The sequence below is a fragment of the Toxorhynchites rutilus genome, chromosome 2 (genome assembly GCF_029784135.1).
Source record: "Toxorhynchites rutilus septentrionalis strain SRP chromosome 2, ASM2978413v1, whole genome shotgun sequence".
Taxonomy (NCBI): domain Eukaryota; kingdom Metazoa; phylum Arthropoda; class Insecta; order Diptera; family Culicidae; genus Toxorhynchites; species Toxorhynchites rutilus.
In genome coordinates this window covers 268,434,894-268,450,340 of record NC_073745.1, presented here as the reverse complement: position 1 = coordinate 268,450,340, position 15,447 = coordinate 268,434,894, and the positions used below count along the sequence as shown (strand labels likewise).

The window sequence follows — 15,447 nt, the reverse complement described above, 5'->3', positions numbered from 1 at the left end:
CATAACTAACATGCCGGGTGTTCGGGTTCGATTCCCGTTCTGGTCGGGGGAATTTTTCGTCAAAGAAATTTCCTCCGACTTGCACTGTGATCACGCGTATTCTAGAGCTTGCCACTCAGAATGCATTCAAAGCGTGTTATTTGGCATAGAAATCTCAACTAAGTGCTAATAAAAATGACGCAAGTAATACTACGTTGAGACGGCGAAGTTCCTCTAGGAACGTTAGTGCCATTGAAGAAGAAGAAGAAGAAGAAGGTACTCTATTATCCCCAAAGTTTCTACGAGAGGGTTTTATTGACAGAGACTTTATTAGAATGATATTCAGGTCGTAGTCCCATTATTGCGTGCTCACTGCACGTATATATAATCTAGATTTAACTACTGAAAATTTATGTGATCGTGGCCGAGGATATTATGATATCGAGTACGTCTGGTAAAGTAAACAAAAATTGCAATGAAAGAGCTGAACCGATTTAGAGGTTCAAAAAAGTACGCTCGCGGTATCGCGTATCGATAGTGTTTTTTTTTATAAACATCGATATAAGAAAACCTAAGAATATCTTGTGTTTCTTGTGTTTTTTTATTTATTTACTAGCTGACCCGGCAAACTTCGTCCCACCCAAAATTTATTTTTCGTTATCACATTCACGTTTTCTTACTAGATGCACGTTCATGGGTCCAATCACAGAACTGTTCATTGATGAATCTTCTAATCTACCCTTTAAAATTACCCTTTACTATATAATTCCTAGTACTTCTACCAAAACTCGTCATTATAATATTATTATTAGGAAATTATTTTATGACACAATTCTCGTTCAAGATTTTCCAACCACTTGCAAATAACATGTTTCTCCGTTACATGGAATAAATATTTGATACAGAAAATATGATAGAATAAAGACAGCCCTAAATCTGACAAATCCTTCCTCGAGTTTTGCTCTTATCAACACATTCGGCGATCCATTTTTATTTATAGAGATAGAAGCTATAGGAATGAGTTTTATCACATTAAAATCAATTTCTACTTTCCAACAAAGATCGGTTTCGTTAGCGCAAACATTAAATAGACTAACAACACTTGTCACTATGAATATGTAGAACATATGGGAATAGAATTTTCGCTAATTTTCCTATTTTCTTCAGAGTTTTCCGAAAATTTTCAACTGTCATGTTTGATTGAAATATGTGTTTTAATTTCTTGGAACATCGCCCCCCCCCCCTCTATTCCAGAGAAGAGAGGGGTGTCATACCATCATAGAAACATTGCTCGTACCCAAAAACACTCACATCCTAATTCTGGTTCCGTTTGCGTGATTGATTCTCGAGTAATGCACCCCCTTCTTATAGAGGGAGAGGAGTGTCAAATCACCATTGAAACGTGTATTGACCCCTACAACCTCCACATACCGAAATTGGTTCCATTTGCTTGATTAATTCTTGAGTTATGCAGAAACTTATGATTCATCTGTATGGCAGCCCCCCTCCTCTTTAGAAAGAGGAGAGGAGTGTTGAATCACGATAGAAACCTCCACATGCCAAATTTGGCCCGATTTGCTTGATTAGTTCTCGAGTTATGCAGAAATTTGTGTTTCATTTGTATGGCCCTCCCCTGAGAGAGGAGGAGGAGTATCGAACCACCATAGAATCGTTCATCGATCCCTAAAACCTCTATATGCCAAGTTTGGTTGTATTTTCTTGAGTAGTTCTTGAGTAATTTATGCTTCATTTGCAGAAATGTGTGTTTCATTTGTATGGCGCGTCTCTGGAATATTCCTATTGTGTACTATTAGGTGTAATTTGTATTTATTCAAAGAAAAAATTACAATGGAATGAAAAAACTTCAGAAAATATTTTTTCTTTGACTTCATTTAGTTTTAATAGCCACCTTATAGATTCTCGGTCTGTCAAACCGTATGCGTGAGTATAGGAGGGTGAAGTAATGAAGTAACATAACATATTCCCCTAGCCTGTCATATGGAAATAATTTATCTGAGAAATTAAGTTCCAGCAAAAGGCATTATTGAACAAATTTATTTTTAGATTAAAATTGACAGTTACTCATGTGTGAAAAATAACATAACTGAAATTTCGTGTTTATGCAATTTTTGTGTCATAATTTTATAATTGGGGTTTTATTTGATTGTTTCAAAATCACATTGCTATATAACACTGCCGTGTAACACTACTCATTTCCTGAAGGTTGCAGTGGGTTTCTGTATAAAATATTTAGATCGAACAAATAGTATAGTTGAAAAACTCACCGCAATGAAGAGCCACGAGGTGAAGAGGGACAAACTGCTGTACTGCCCGTTGAACCGGTAGTGATATGCGTAGAACGAGAAGTGGTACAAGTAGAAAAACCTGAAAGAAAACACAAAACACAAAAACAGCAAATAAATGAATACATTTTTACTCGACTCAAATCATAAATAAACGAAATTAATTCCGCAGTTCTGTCGCTACACTCATCAAATCAAAATGGGACACAATTCAAACCGTCGTTCCTCGTAAAATAGACTATCCCGCTTGCCGAAATTTATCGCATCTCGAACGAACCACCGTAGCTAGCGGTGTACGACATACAGAAATTGATGGCTTTTAATCGAAAGGATTTCTGCTTCTCGATTCCGTCTCTGACAACAAGCTTCCCCCGCGCCCAAATCTCTTTGGGTACGACGGTGGGTCGGATGGATCATTTGTGTAACCACCATAGAAGCGTTCATTTTGCGCGCTCACATTTCGCAACCATAAATAAGACAAATTTGAATTTATAGCTTCATTGATTGCTCGTGTTTGTCGATTGCCATCGACATCCACCCATATGGAAGATAAAGGTGTGCTGCTGACCACCGCTCCGACGATCGGAAAGCTCTCGATTACATTTAGCGCATCTTGTTTCACCGCTAAATTTCGATCTCGAACGGATTTTTTCTTTGGCATTTATTTTTCACCACCATTTTTTTTTGCATTTGATGGCTTCGAGCTTTTTTTTCGCTGGCTCCTAGTCATCCTGCTGGATGCAGAGTAAACATAGAAATGGGAGAAAAAACTCTTGTATGAACTTGCTTTTGCATTATGTGCGCTAAACAATTGGTAAGGCTTTCCAAAAAAGGAAAAAAAACAAGGAAGCCCAAGAACTGTAGAGCTTTTTGAGGTGAGAAAAAAGAAACACCCAGAAACCTGATGAACTGGAACGGAGTTCGTTCTGGTTTTGAAAATTAAAGCTTTGTTCAGTTAGAACAAAGACGCAAGAATTTTTTTTTATTTGGTTTTGGAGGGAACGAATTAACTGGACAAAAAATCTGTATTATTACAATTTCCGTAGCATTTTTTTCCAATCATATATTAAAAACTCCAAAAAATCAAAAAAAACTACATTTTCCCATATTCTCGTGACTCTGACATCACGGATCGCACCTCTCAGCCCGATCCGAGACATTCATTATTCGACGCCAGCAACAAAGTGAGGCGAATCGATTGCTGAACCCAATTGGCGGAAAACCATTCCCGATAGAGGGCGGCGTTCGACGAGCGACAATAAAGGCGACAAACAAAAACCACCGCAATTCAGCTTCGTGTGCGCGCCCGTAAAGTCGATATAAATTGCATATAATTTTCCCAACCTTTATCGTTTCGCATTTAAATTTTAATTGAATTGTTCGGTATACAGTTATTTCTGTTTAGCTTTCTCCCCCCTCGCCCAGGCTCAAGAATGAAGTCACATAGCGCGCCTAGCGCACGGAAAGGGTTGCCGGAACGATCCGAACCCAGAAAGGGAGGAGGGGTAGTGGTGATTGTTGTTCATAAACTCCCTTCCCGCCTTTAGCTTCGAAGTTCTACACCGTTTAGCCCACATATACCGGAACACAATTATTGCTCGTTTGTGGGTGAGGTTTTAGTGCCGCTCTAATAGGGGTTGGAACAACATTTCTATATTTGTGGCGGCCTCGTTCGGTCCTTTGTCGACCGGAGGCATTCAACAGGTGGGCCCGAGAGCATGGCGAGCATGTTTTGGTGCCCATAATCCCTGGGCTTTAGTTTCGGTTATAAGTGGATAGCTCATAACACTCACGGATGGATAGAGCAACCTTTTAGTTCTTATGTCGCTTCGATGTGCCGACCGAGGATGTGTGCTCCAGGTGGTGTGCTACCACATCGCGTTATCTTTATTTCCGCCGTTCGGAACCGTCCCTTACCGGCGAGAGGTAAGAAACGCAACAGGAACCCAGGCGTTGTTTTGCGGTCCATAATTTAACACAACAGTTTGCGTAAAATATGATCAATTTTAATTTCTTTATTTCCGAGTAGAGCGCGACGATGCAGCGGAACCGGCCGCGGAAAAACACACCCAGAGGCGAATTTTGTGCTCTTCTTTGTTTGTTTGCCGGCGTTCGAAACGACTGTTTGCATTTCGCGTCGATTGCTAGTGAAGACCATCCGGTCGTTCTAGGAGCGTTCGAATGGATGGGTTTGAAGGATATACGGTGCGCGCGTTATACAGTTGTTGGTGCGTTGGCAATGGGAAAATGTTTCACGTGAAATGTGTTCTCAAAGAAGCCTCACCGTGCAGCTATTTATAGGGTGGCTTCCGCGTATTATAATTTATTTTTAATGAGCTGCCTAAATTGAGGTGCTTGCGAAGTAGTCAGTCATTATCATTTGTCATTTCATGTAATGAACTGAGTGTAGTAAATGATTCTTATTGCAATACAGATTTTGTTGTTGTTTTTTTTTTGCTTGATTGGAACAATTATCTCGAGTTTTTTTTTTGACGTAGGACTAAATCTAACAGAAATATATAGAGTGTAAAATGAAAATCTATGGCACAATTTGTCAAAAGCAGTAAATAGAGTGACAACGTTTTTCGTTTGGGGGTAAAAACAGGGGTGTAAGTACATAGTTTCGAAAACAAGAGCGTTACGTTTGGAGTGCAAGGTTTTGAGCTGCCGGCTGAAAGAAGTGGTATGAAAATCACATTTATTCGAATATAAGGTCTACGAGTGATGTTTGTTACTTATTGACCGCAAAAACTTGTTACAATAGCTCAAAAACTGTTCCGAAAGCAAACTATTGAAATCATTATAAATATAGGCACCTCCTTGAAATTTTATTTTAGTCGCGATTGAATCTCCGATTGATGCATGATGGGTCTGCTGACCAACCTCTGTTAGTTTCGCTTTTGCAACCGTGTTGAACGTTAAAAATTTGTGATACTATGCCTTGATCTAAACTGGTTTCTGTGTAACTGGGGGAAGATTTCAATCTAGAATCGGGGGGTTTTACTAATTAACCTTAAATTTGGAATCTGAGGCTGAAATCCAGAATATGAAATCAGGCATCTGAGATACATATTCGATGACAAAGAATTGATCCTGGAATATTGAGTGCTTGTAGTCGTGGTTTGAAATTCAGCATCCGGACTCACAATCTGAATCAAGAATTAAAAATACTGATTTAGGAACTAGGGTTTCGTAATTATTGTTGAATTTGTTTTTTTTATAGTTAACATCGGTTCAGGACCAAGGAGAGACGTGGGACTACCCCTTCTCACTACCTTTCGAGTATTCTTCTTCTTTGTTTGTTATATTGAGTTATATTGAGGCTTTGTACTTATACTTTCCATTCGACCGAAATATCTTGATGCTGAAGATGATGAACACCATCGCTGCCGATGACGACTGGTTGCTAGCTGGCTGACTGTCGAATTGTACTTGGTACTGAAAATTTAAACCACAGAATGGACAATGTATACAATTATGACACTCGATGCAACTTATTATATTTAATCAACGCATTTAGTCATTCTTCAGAACGCTTTCACTGAGCGGGACGAGCAATGGACACAACAACTTTCCCAAATAAACTCTCAACTCAACACATCTTGCTGGCTGAAGTGCGACTGAATTTTGTATCCATTCCATTCCATTTCATATTTGATTATAAAGGCTTCTGTAGTTCATTCGGTTCTTGCTTTGTGGAAAGAAACTCTACTCCAAACTCCTTCCTCGTCTGCCTTGAAAAAGACACTTAATTGTCGCTCCCCAGCAAACCGTGTCCGCTTCAAACAACATTAATAGCGATTCGGACGAATTTTTTGCGGGGCCCAAATTCAACTCTCGGTGCGCTAGAGAAATAAGCGGACAACGATAATAATGAATTCGGGACTACTTTTCTGTTGAATCCGAATGAAATCAACTGACTGCTGATTAGAAAACTTAAAAAAATAATTTTTCAGCCAATTGTACAGTGTTGCCTATGATAACAAAAAATGAAATTCAACCGAACGTACTTGCTCTATATATATACTATATTCGATGACGATGATGACTGCAATTTTATTGGAGAATATGCAATATTCTGTTCAATCGATTGCGAAGATTCTGTAAATATTTCATGCCAAGAACATATGTCACTTTTGTGGGAAAATAATCGTCACAAACTATATCATATTTGGCAACTCCGACTTTTCACGTGATTCATTTTCATTGCTCATTTCGCTTGGTACATAAAAAGCTAAAAGAAGAAGCAAATTGCAAATATTTTTTCTGAGAATGAGAATAATAATTGCACAACTCGGATAGGCCCAATTTTTTTTAGACGCACATGTGTCACGTAATAATGAATCTGAAAGCGAGGGAAGTAGTGACGACGGAATAGTGCGAAGTCCTAAAAGAAAAGTTTCGAGTATTATCTCATCAAGTACCGATTCGTATACTCAGGAACTATACGCAAGTGAAGACCTGGACGATATGTTAGAAGAACTTACTATAGACGACATGAAGATATTAAAGTTTTTAATGTTACTTTTGAGAATGATTTTCAACAGTACATTCAGAATGTGATTTTTTTCAAACGGTTCATTGATTTTACAATAACTTTGTCTAATCAGACATCTGGTTTTTGAGTTGTATGATTAAAAGTAATTGACCATTTTGAATTTGGATTTTTCATGATCCAATGTGTTCTCCTGGTCAAGCCATTTTTTTTATGCTCACATTGATGGGGTTTTGATAAAATATGTAGTCCACCATTTTCTAGCGGCCGTCATCTTGAATTTTCAAGATCATGGAATATACTGTTTCATAACGACAGCAGAGATAAAGGCGTGTTCCAAATGTCAGATCAATCGGTCAACAGGAAGGGGGTTAAATTTCTATTGATATGGGACTACCCTTCAGATAAACATATAAACATACTTACAATAGGCCATGTTAAATAAAACCGTTTGAAAGTATAGTATAAAAATATATTTTTATATGTTTTTGATTTTTTGATTATTCTACATATCCCATATTTACATTTAAGTGCCTATTATATTCCGTTTAAAAATCCTATTCAAATTGAACGAGAAAAGTGTCACCCACATCTGGGTGACGGGGCGATCAAAGTGTTAAACGACATTATTGCATTTTGTATCTTCTACCCTTCTCTCTTACGAGTATATGCATCGCGCTTCGATGCAACATGATTCTCTGAGCGGCGCGAGAATGGACAAATCTACAACATTCCTGACATTTGCAGAAGCCATGCTAAGTAAACTTATTCTCGAATTGAATGGAGGAAATCTCCTTTTTGCATTAAAAAGCATGTACGAGCAAAATCGACCTCTATTATTCGTTACATTGTTCGCCTATTTTACAATTTTTACTATATATATATATATATGTCTAGGACAAAAACATAGGTGGAGATATTCTCATTTTATTTATGTATTCGGAATCAAAATCCATCCATCAACTGAAGAGATATTAGCGTTCAAAATCTTTCACTTTTTCATCCGAAACTTTGAAATAGGCCTATATCGAAAAGTTAGGCGTAGTCTCACGTCATAACAATAATCTGGAATCCATTATTGACTCAACCACATTTCAACAAGAAGGGAAATTAGGGGGGTCTCCGTAGCCACATTGGTTACGTGTTCGTTTAGTAAGCGATCGATCGTGAGTTCAAAACTCAGGATCCTCATTGACCATCTTTGTGTTGTTACAGAACAACTACGTCCACGCAACAATAATCAGCGATGAAGATCGATCCACGGTCGAAACAAGATCGATTCATCCATACAACTGCTCTGCTCTGCAAGACACATCGGGCTGCTGTTCTATTAATAACTCAACAATGATCAATCAACTGTCTCCGCTGTTCGGTGGTCTAACTGGATAATGGAAGATCAGAAGGAATACTCTTACGCCTAAATGGCTACTGTGTAAATGTACCATATGAAACATGGTATAGAAGGGAATACTCTTACGCCAAAAAATGGCAACTGTGTAATGTGCTAATTATAGATATGATAAACATGTGACATGTACACGATTAAAATTCAGCTCTGTTACAGCTAAAATACTAATGAGCCTAAAATAAACAACTGGTATAAAAAAAGTAGGGAAATTCAGTTAGCTGAACCCTTTAACCAATCTCTACTCTACAGCAACAACAGCGCGTATGACCGTGCGCTATTGATGAGGGGTTTCCCGGCGCCATGATTGATTGAATGAAATCGATAGCTGCTGGCCGGGCAAAGTCAATCAACCATATTGCCAGCCTCGTGTTTTGTGTACTCGCTTCGGTGGAAAACAATGAAAAAAAAGGCTCGACACATTTTCGGTTTCATATTCCATTACTCCATCATCACCGCCAATATGTCGAACCGCGCAGATAGCCAAATCGTCAGTAGCTTGCCTTGGCGAAAACCTACTCCACTCGGAACTCAAAATAACACCATATACACTCCCTCATACAGAGCTTTCGTAGCATCATACTGGCAGAAGTTTCCAGCATAGATTTCGCAATCCAGCAGGGTAGAAGGTCCTCCGTCCGCCGTATTGTATGTGACTTGGTCGAAAGCAACGCAAACTAACCATCGCGTCCCGATGTCAGTGCCAGTGCGAAATGACGTGATTGAATATTGTTTACGGTTGCTATTTTGTACGTCCACCTTTTTCGTTCACGCTTGAAACGAAAGCGTTGTGCCATGTGAACAACATCGAGCACAGGGTGGCCTGGGATTGGGATTTCAAGACGAAATTACTATGATAAAACAATAAGAAGGACAAAACGCATTGGTCAGATTTGATCTCAAGAGTTCTGAATGAAATAAAATTGACTTTGAGAATGCACGATTTGCTATTAGGCGTATTTTTTCAGGCCAGCGGTAAATTTTTGTACAGGCAAACCTTTTTTTTTTGCTGGGGATAAGGACCGCATAAAAAATCGCAGAAAAAAACATGCGAAACTTCACCAGTAGCTTTAAAAAACGTGTTCGGTACACATTTTGAAAAAAACTTTTTTTGTGCGGTAAATAGGGACCGCATAAAAAAAATTCCGCCAAGAAAATAACTCAAATCCACGCCGTCCACTGTTCAATTTGCTTTTGTTTTCCTGCTTTGCGATGGGACAGTTTGCCTCTTCGGTTGCGCGTGGCTGCTTTTAGTTGCATGCCGAAACGTGATGCTGTTAGATATCATGTCATGCAAAAACTCAGAAAAACTTAGAGTATTTGATGGGAGGAGGGGAATGATTTCAGAAGTGGATAATTGAGACGCAAATATGCTTTTTTCGCACTGAAATGCATATAAACCATCGAAAAAAAACTAAATAGAAGATAACTTCGTCAAATATGCTTCTTTTCATATACCGCACAAAAACAGGTTTTACTGTATATAATAGAGTCCTTGCAAATCAAATATGATAGTTTTGTTATTTTAAAATCGCAGAATTCATCAATTCAATGGTATACCACCAATTGTTACAAAATATATAAAAACATCCTCAAATAATGAACCACACACAACTGTTCGTGGACACCACCCTGTAAGGGTACCGATACCGTTCACGGAGAACTTCACAATGAGAGGAGGCGTTGTTTAAGTTTCTGCCGTTGGATGCTTCGCCGAATTTCGGAGGAAATGATTATTCTGCTGGGGAGCCAATTGAAAACACACATACAGTTCTTCTTGAAGCAGCTGGCCCACCATTATTCGAACACGATTGGAGGAATGCTCGATAAATATCGCATTTCGGCGAATCGGCGCCGCTGATACGCGTTGACTGGCTTCCAAAGTTTAAGCAGCGCTCACAAACAGGCGGCAAACAACAACGAACATTACGAAGATGCGTTGATTAGCCTTGTGGCAATGGTTTGAGGTAACGGAAAGCACGAAAAGCTTCTGGAGTTCGCGCGTTTCCTGTTCGACTGTTAAATTATCTTTGAGGTGTATAGAGAAATTATCGCGTACAAAGTTTCGTTACCTATGCATGACCGCCCTGATGAACCATAGCTTAAAAATTAACAAAGGAAATTAACAAAGAGAAAATTCGGTACACTTTACATTTTTTTTTCTTTTATAAAGGCGAAAATGAAAGCCATGCCGCTGAAGTTGTTAATGGTGCCAATACTGTAACAGAAAAATAAGTGCAATTTATTTTTTGAATTAAATTTATTTTTTATTTTTAATTACAGTAGAATCCATTTATGTTGATCGCTTATTATGACGTAGTTACACAACGAAGTTTGGATACATTTAAAATTAATTGTAAAAAAGTCGGATATAATGACTTCCTTTACAGTGGCATGTCGTCTATTATGATCCATTTTTAATAAATTATGTCCTGTTATAATGTCCGACATTTTTTCACAAAAACCTTTGTATGACGTCCACTTATTATGACGCGTTTGTCGATTCTCTTCGATGTCATTATAAATAGATTCCACTGTATTAAAAAAAAGATTTTTAATTTTTTTAGTGCAATACACTAAATTCAGATCTCTACTGATAACAAATGAACCGTTTGAAGCTAGCGATTGACCAGAAACGTTCAGAATTGACCAACAGAGGAGGACAACGCAAGGCTACACAACTCCGGGAGCTTGATTGGGATGTTTTAATACATTCACCATATAGTCCGGACCTGGCACCAAGCGATTATCACCCTTTTCTCGCATTGGAAAATTTCCAGAGTGATAAGAAATTGGGATCAAGCAAAAATTGTAAAAATCTATTGCTAGAGTTTTATTTAATAAAAACCAAGACTTCTACGAGCTACTTCTATGAAGTTACCTTTGGAATAGCAACAAATTTTACAAAAAAAACGATGCATATTTGATCCAAATCGGACAACCCGAAGCATATTGAAAAGGATTTTGAATTTCACCCAAAAATAACGGGTTCCTTTTTTCCCAAACTAATAGTTTTTGTGAAATTCACGAAAACAAATCAACGTTTACATAAGGTGTCCGTTGTGGTGCGAATGAATGTATGGGAAAAAAACGACACTAAAATTTCAAAAAGTTACCCCATTAAAAATGTTCACCACCTCGAAAAAACACCCTATGTAAAATTTCAGCTCAATCGGACTTAAGGGAGAGTGGCCAAATTGGACGGTTTGAGTCTTTGAAAATTGAAAAATCACCCAAGGGAGGAGGTTTTCAAATAAAAATATTTGATGCCAAATGTCATAAAAGTGCATGGAAGGGATCTACTGTCATGCCAACCTTCCAGATTTTTCAGGATTTCCCAGACTTATATAATTGTCTGTATATCAGACGCTCCCTGATATCCTGACAAATAGTCAATTTTGCCAGATTTTTCAGAAATGATCCTGATTTGTCCTGTTTTTTGTACTTTTTACTTTATCAGAATGAAAATTATTCTTAAAAAAATATACTGGGATGTCCGTCAAAGTTTTCCTGGTTGGAAATGAGAACTGTCGTTATTCTCCTGATGTTTGCCTGTACCAAACTTTTGTATTAATAAGTATAATCTTTGCGAATCGACTGAATAAGCTTTTCCAGAGTGAACATCTCAAACAATTTTCACTACGCACAAATTTTTCAAGGCTATTTCATGAAACCAGAAAATTTGACGAATTCAAAAAAAAAAAAAAAAGGAACAGGACTAAGTTTGAGGAACAACATTATCCTGCATTATGTGTATGTACGAGTAGCCGCATAGTTATTAACACTTTCGACGTCCCGTCACTTTCCTCGCTCGAATTGAGTAGGATTTATAGAAAGTATTTGATAGATTTGCACCTAAATGTAACAATAAGATATGAAGAAAAATAGTAAAATCATAACCATAATACTATACTGTTTATACTATACATTTTATTAATTTACAGTACGGATGGTTTGTACTGCAGTTTTTTGCAAAACCCCTATACTATGACTGTGGCATGTGTTATTGTCATCAAATCATCTTCAATTGAAAACAAACATTGCTAGATCATGTAAAAGTTATCTATAAACTAAGTTTGATCTTCATTTAATAATTTAATCGCAAGTTGGGCTCTGCAAGAAACTCAAAATCGTCGCGTTGGACGTCGAACGTGTTAATGAAGGAATACGTTACTGAGTGTAATGTTACTCAGGAGAATTTTTTTGAATTCAAGGTCAATATAATGAGATTTCATATAACATTCGTTTGTCAGATTAAAAATAGAAGCAATTTTAATGGTGAAACCATGTTAAATATATTTATAACTGAATCAAAAAACGTCAAAAACAACAATTCATCCACTGCTGATATATTTCCGTCATTTGATGAGTAAAGATTCATTCCAGAGTATGGGTGATGTATTCAAAGAAATTATGATTATTAATTCTCTGCAATTCACGATGCTGTAGATTTTTGGAAAAAATATTTAGAAAATACAGCAGAACACCGATTATCCGCGGAATAGTCTAGCTAGGCCACCGCGCATAACGCGTTATAGTCGCGGATAACGCGATAATGGACTGAAAATGAAGTGCGAACAAGAAATAAAGATATTTCAACGAAAAAAATATTTTTTATCAATATAACAATTATTAAACTATCCATCTGTAAGGACTTGTACACCAGTGCACAATGGTCCAGGAGGTGCATTTGAGTGGAAATTAGCTTTTGTTCTTTATCGCAAATTATGAGAACCGTATTATTTATTTATTTTTGTTAGGGTGGCCATTTCCATTTTAGGGTGATCCAAAAAACAATTTTTTCGCATTTTTTGCAAAAAATGACTGTTTTCAAAAATTCATAAATCGGTCTAGTAGCGATTTAGATGATCGACATATCAAATTAAAGCCAACCAACGGGTCTTCTTTGAAAAAATACTATACCTCCAGAAAAAATGAATTCTGCTCTCGTTATTATTGATTGTATTCGTTTTTTTATTGTATTCATAGTCTCGGGAACAAAGGCGCTATAGTTTTTTTATATTTTTCCTGGAACGCTGAGGATTTTTCACATAACATATCTCAAAACCAGGGAGGCGTTTTTTTTTCGTTTTTGAGTTATAATTTTTCAAAGTTACCCGATGGTCCAAAAAATCATTTTCCCCTTTTTTCCCAAAAATGACTCTCTTCAAAATTTTATTACTTTTGAACTACTGGACCGATGATCGACATATCAAATTAAAGCCTACTAGCTAGCTTTTTTTTTTTGAAAAAATAACACATTTGCCAATAAATTGGATTATAATCACATACATTCAGTCTAGTCGCATAGAAATGTTGAACGAAAACTGAAAACATGTTAACTTTGAAAAATCATAACTTGAAAACGAGAAATAACACCTCTCTGGTATTCGGATATGGTCTGTGAAAAAATCTCAGCCTTCAGGAAAAATATAAAAAATATGGCGCCTCTGGTCCCGAAAAGAAGTACAGGGAAACTTCGATATAACGTACCCTCGTTATAACGTCCCCTCGATATAACGTCACTCGATATAACGTACATTTTACCTCGATATAACGTACACATTTCCAAAGTGTAGAGGAAATTTTTTTTCAATATTTTTTTTCTGATAGAACAATGAATTATCTGTATTGTGATGCTAAAACAAGTATTGTACCTTCAATCAATCCCGAAATACAGCTGGTTTTGTGATTCCGAATTCTAAATGAATCAAGCTTTAATCAACAGTACGAATGAAAACATAATGAGAAAGGCTGGCTTCGTCTTCTGATTGAAGCTATTCATTAACTTTACTAAAACAGCAACACAATTATGTATTGTAGACTACGTTTGTGAGTACTTTGTTATGCTTCGATATAACGTATAATTCGATACAACGTACAATTTTGAAAGTGAAATGTACGTTATATCGAAGATTACCTGTAAACTATAAAAAACAAATATAATCAATGATTACGAAAACAAAAACCATTTTCTAAGAATGTAATATTTTTTCAAACAAGACTAGCACATTGGCATAAATTTGAAATGTCGATCATCTGAATCGGTCTAGTAGATCAAAAGTTATTTGTAGTGGAAAAAATGTGAAAAAAACCATTTTTCGAACCAACGGTTAACTTTGAAAAATCATAACTCAAAAACGAAAAAGAACGCTTCCCTGGTTTTGAGATATGTTATGTGAAAAATCCTCGGCTTTCCAGAAAAAATATAAAAACACAGAGTGCTCTTGGTCTCGAGACCATGAAAACGATAAAAAAACAAATACAATCAATAATAACGAAAACAGGATTCAAATTTTCTGCAACTGTAGTATTTTTCCAAAAAAGACGATCATCCGATAAAGAACAAATATACCACATTTCACGAAAATCAGAGAAACACTATATCGGTTTGACACGGAATGGCTGATATATGGTATAGCAATATAAGATCAATATGAGCGGGCGAAACAAGAGACACATTGCAAATAAGCACGCATAAAAACTTTTCGCATACTTTTGCTACATACACGGCCCAGATCGAGATAGATATAGATTCACGTTTATGTTCTCTTTTTTACTCTTAGAAAACACTTTCCAACTTCATTTTATAATGTGAATAGCTTTATCGTGGAAAACAGACTTGCATTCTAGTCGGTCTTGATTCGATCTCCGTTGACATCGTTTGAACTTTTTTTTCTGGGTACAATCCCAAAAGAGACAAAAACCAAAAAAAGGAAAAATAGTCGGCTCTCATACATACAAAGATTTAAGCTTTAAGATTTTGAAGTAGATTCTTTTATTTGCTCATTTCACCCTTCAACACACGAAATAGGTTTTTTTTTCTACCGAAGATGGAATGTTTTCTGCCAATGCTAGTTTGGGTTTAGATAGATAATGAACGAAAGAAAGAGTAGGCTTTATACGAGTGCGGACCAGGAAGCTTTTTTATGTAGACTATCATGAAAGTTCTCATTTCCAACCAGGCATAGACCCCAGTATATTTGTGGATCATTTTAATTAATCAGGAAAAATTGAGTGTTAGTTAGGATATCAGGAAACGTGCCAAAAGTCTGGAAACGTGCCAAAAGGAAACGTGCTCATACTAATATATCAGATTTAGGAGTCCTGCATATAATCGGTTTAAATTCTAGATTCATTTTTTCGATTCCTGATTCTTTATTCCAGGATCGGATTGGGATTCAGATCCCAATATTCAGAATCCAAATTTGGGTTATTCAAATTCCAATTGAAGACTCAGTTTACTGATGAAGGTCCCAGGTTTC

The 15,447-nt window shown here is 36.9% G+C and overlaps 1 protein-coding gene across 2 annotated transcripts in view; it reads right to left on the bottom strand.

The window, feature by feature from the left end:
• LOC129765310 (uncharacterized) overlaps positions 1-15,447 on the bottom strand; it is a 225,315-nt gene that overhangs the window by 32,711 nt on the left and 177,157 nt on the right. For both annotated transcript variants that reach the window (XM_055765484.1, XM_055765483.1), the window contains exon 10: positions 2,265-2,364. In XM_055765484.1, the coding sequence (XP_055621459.1) occupies positions 2,265-2,364 (100 nt within the window). The remainder of the gene's footprint in view (positions 1-2,264; positions 2,365-15,447) is intronic.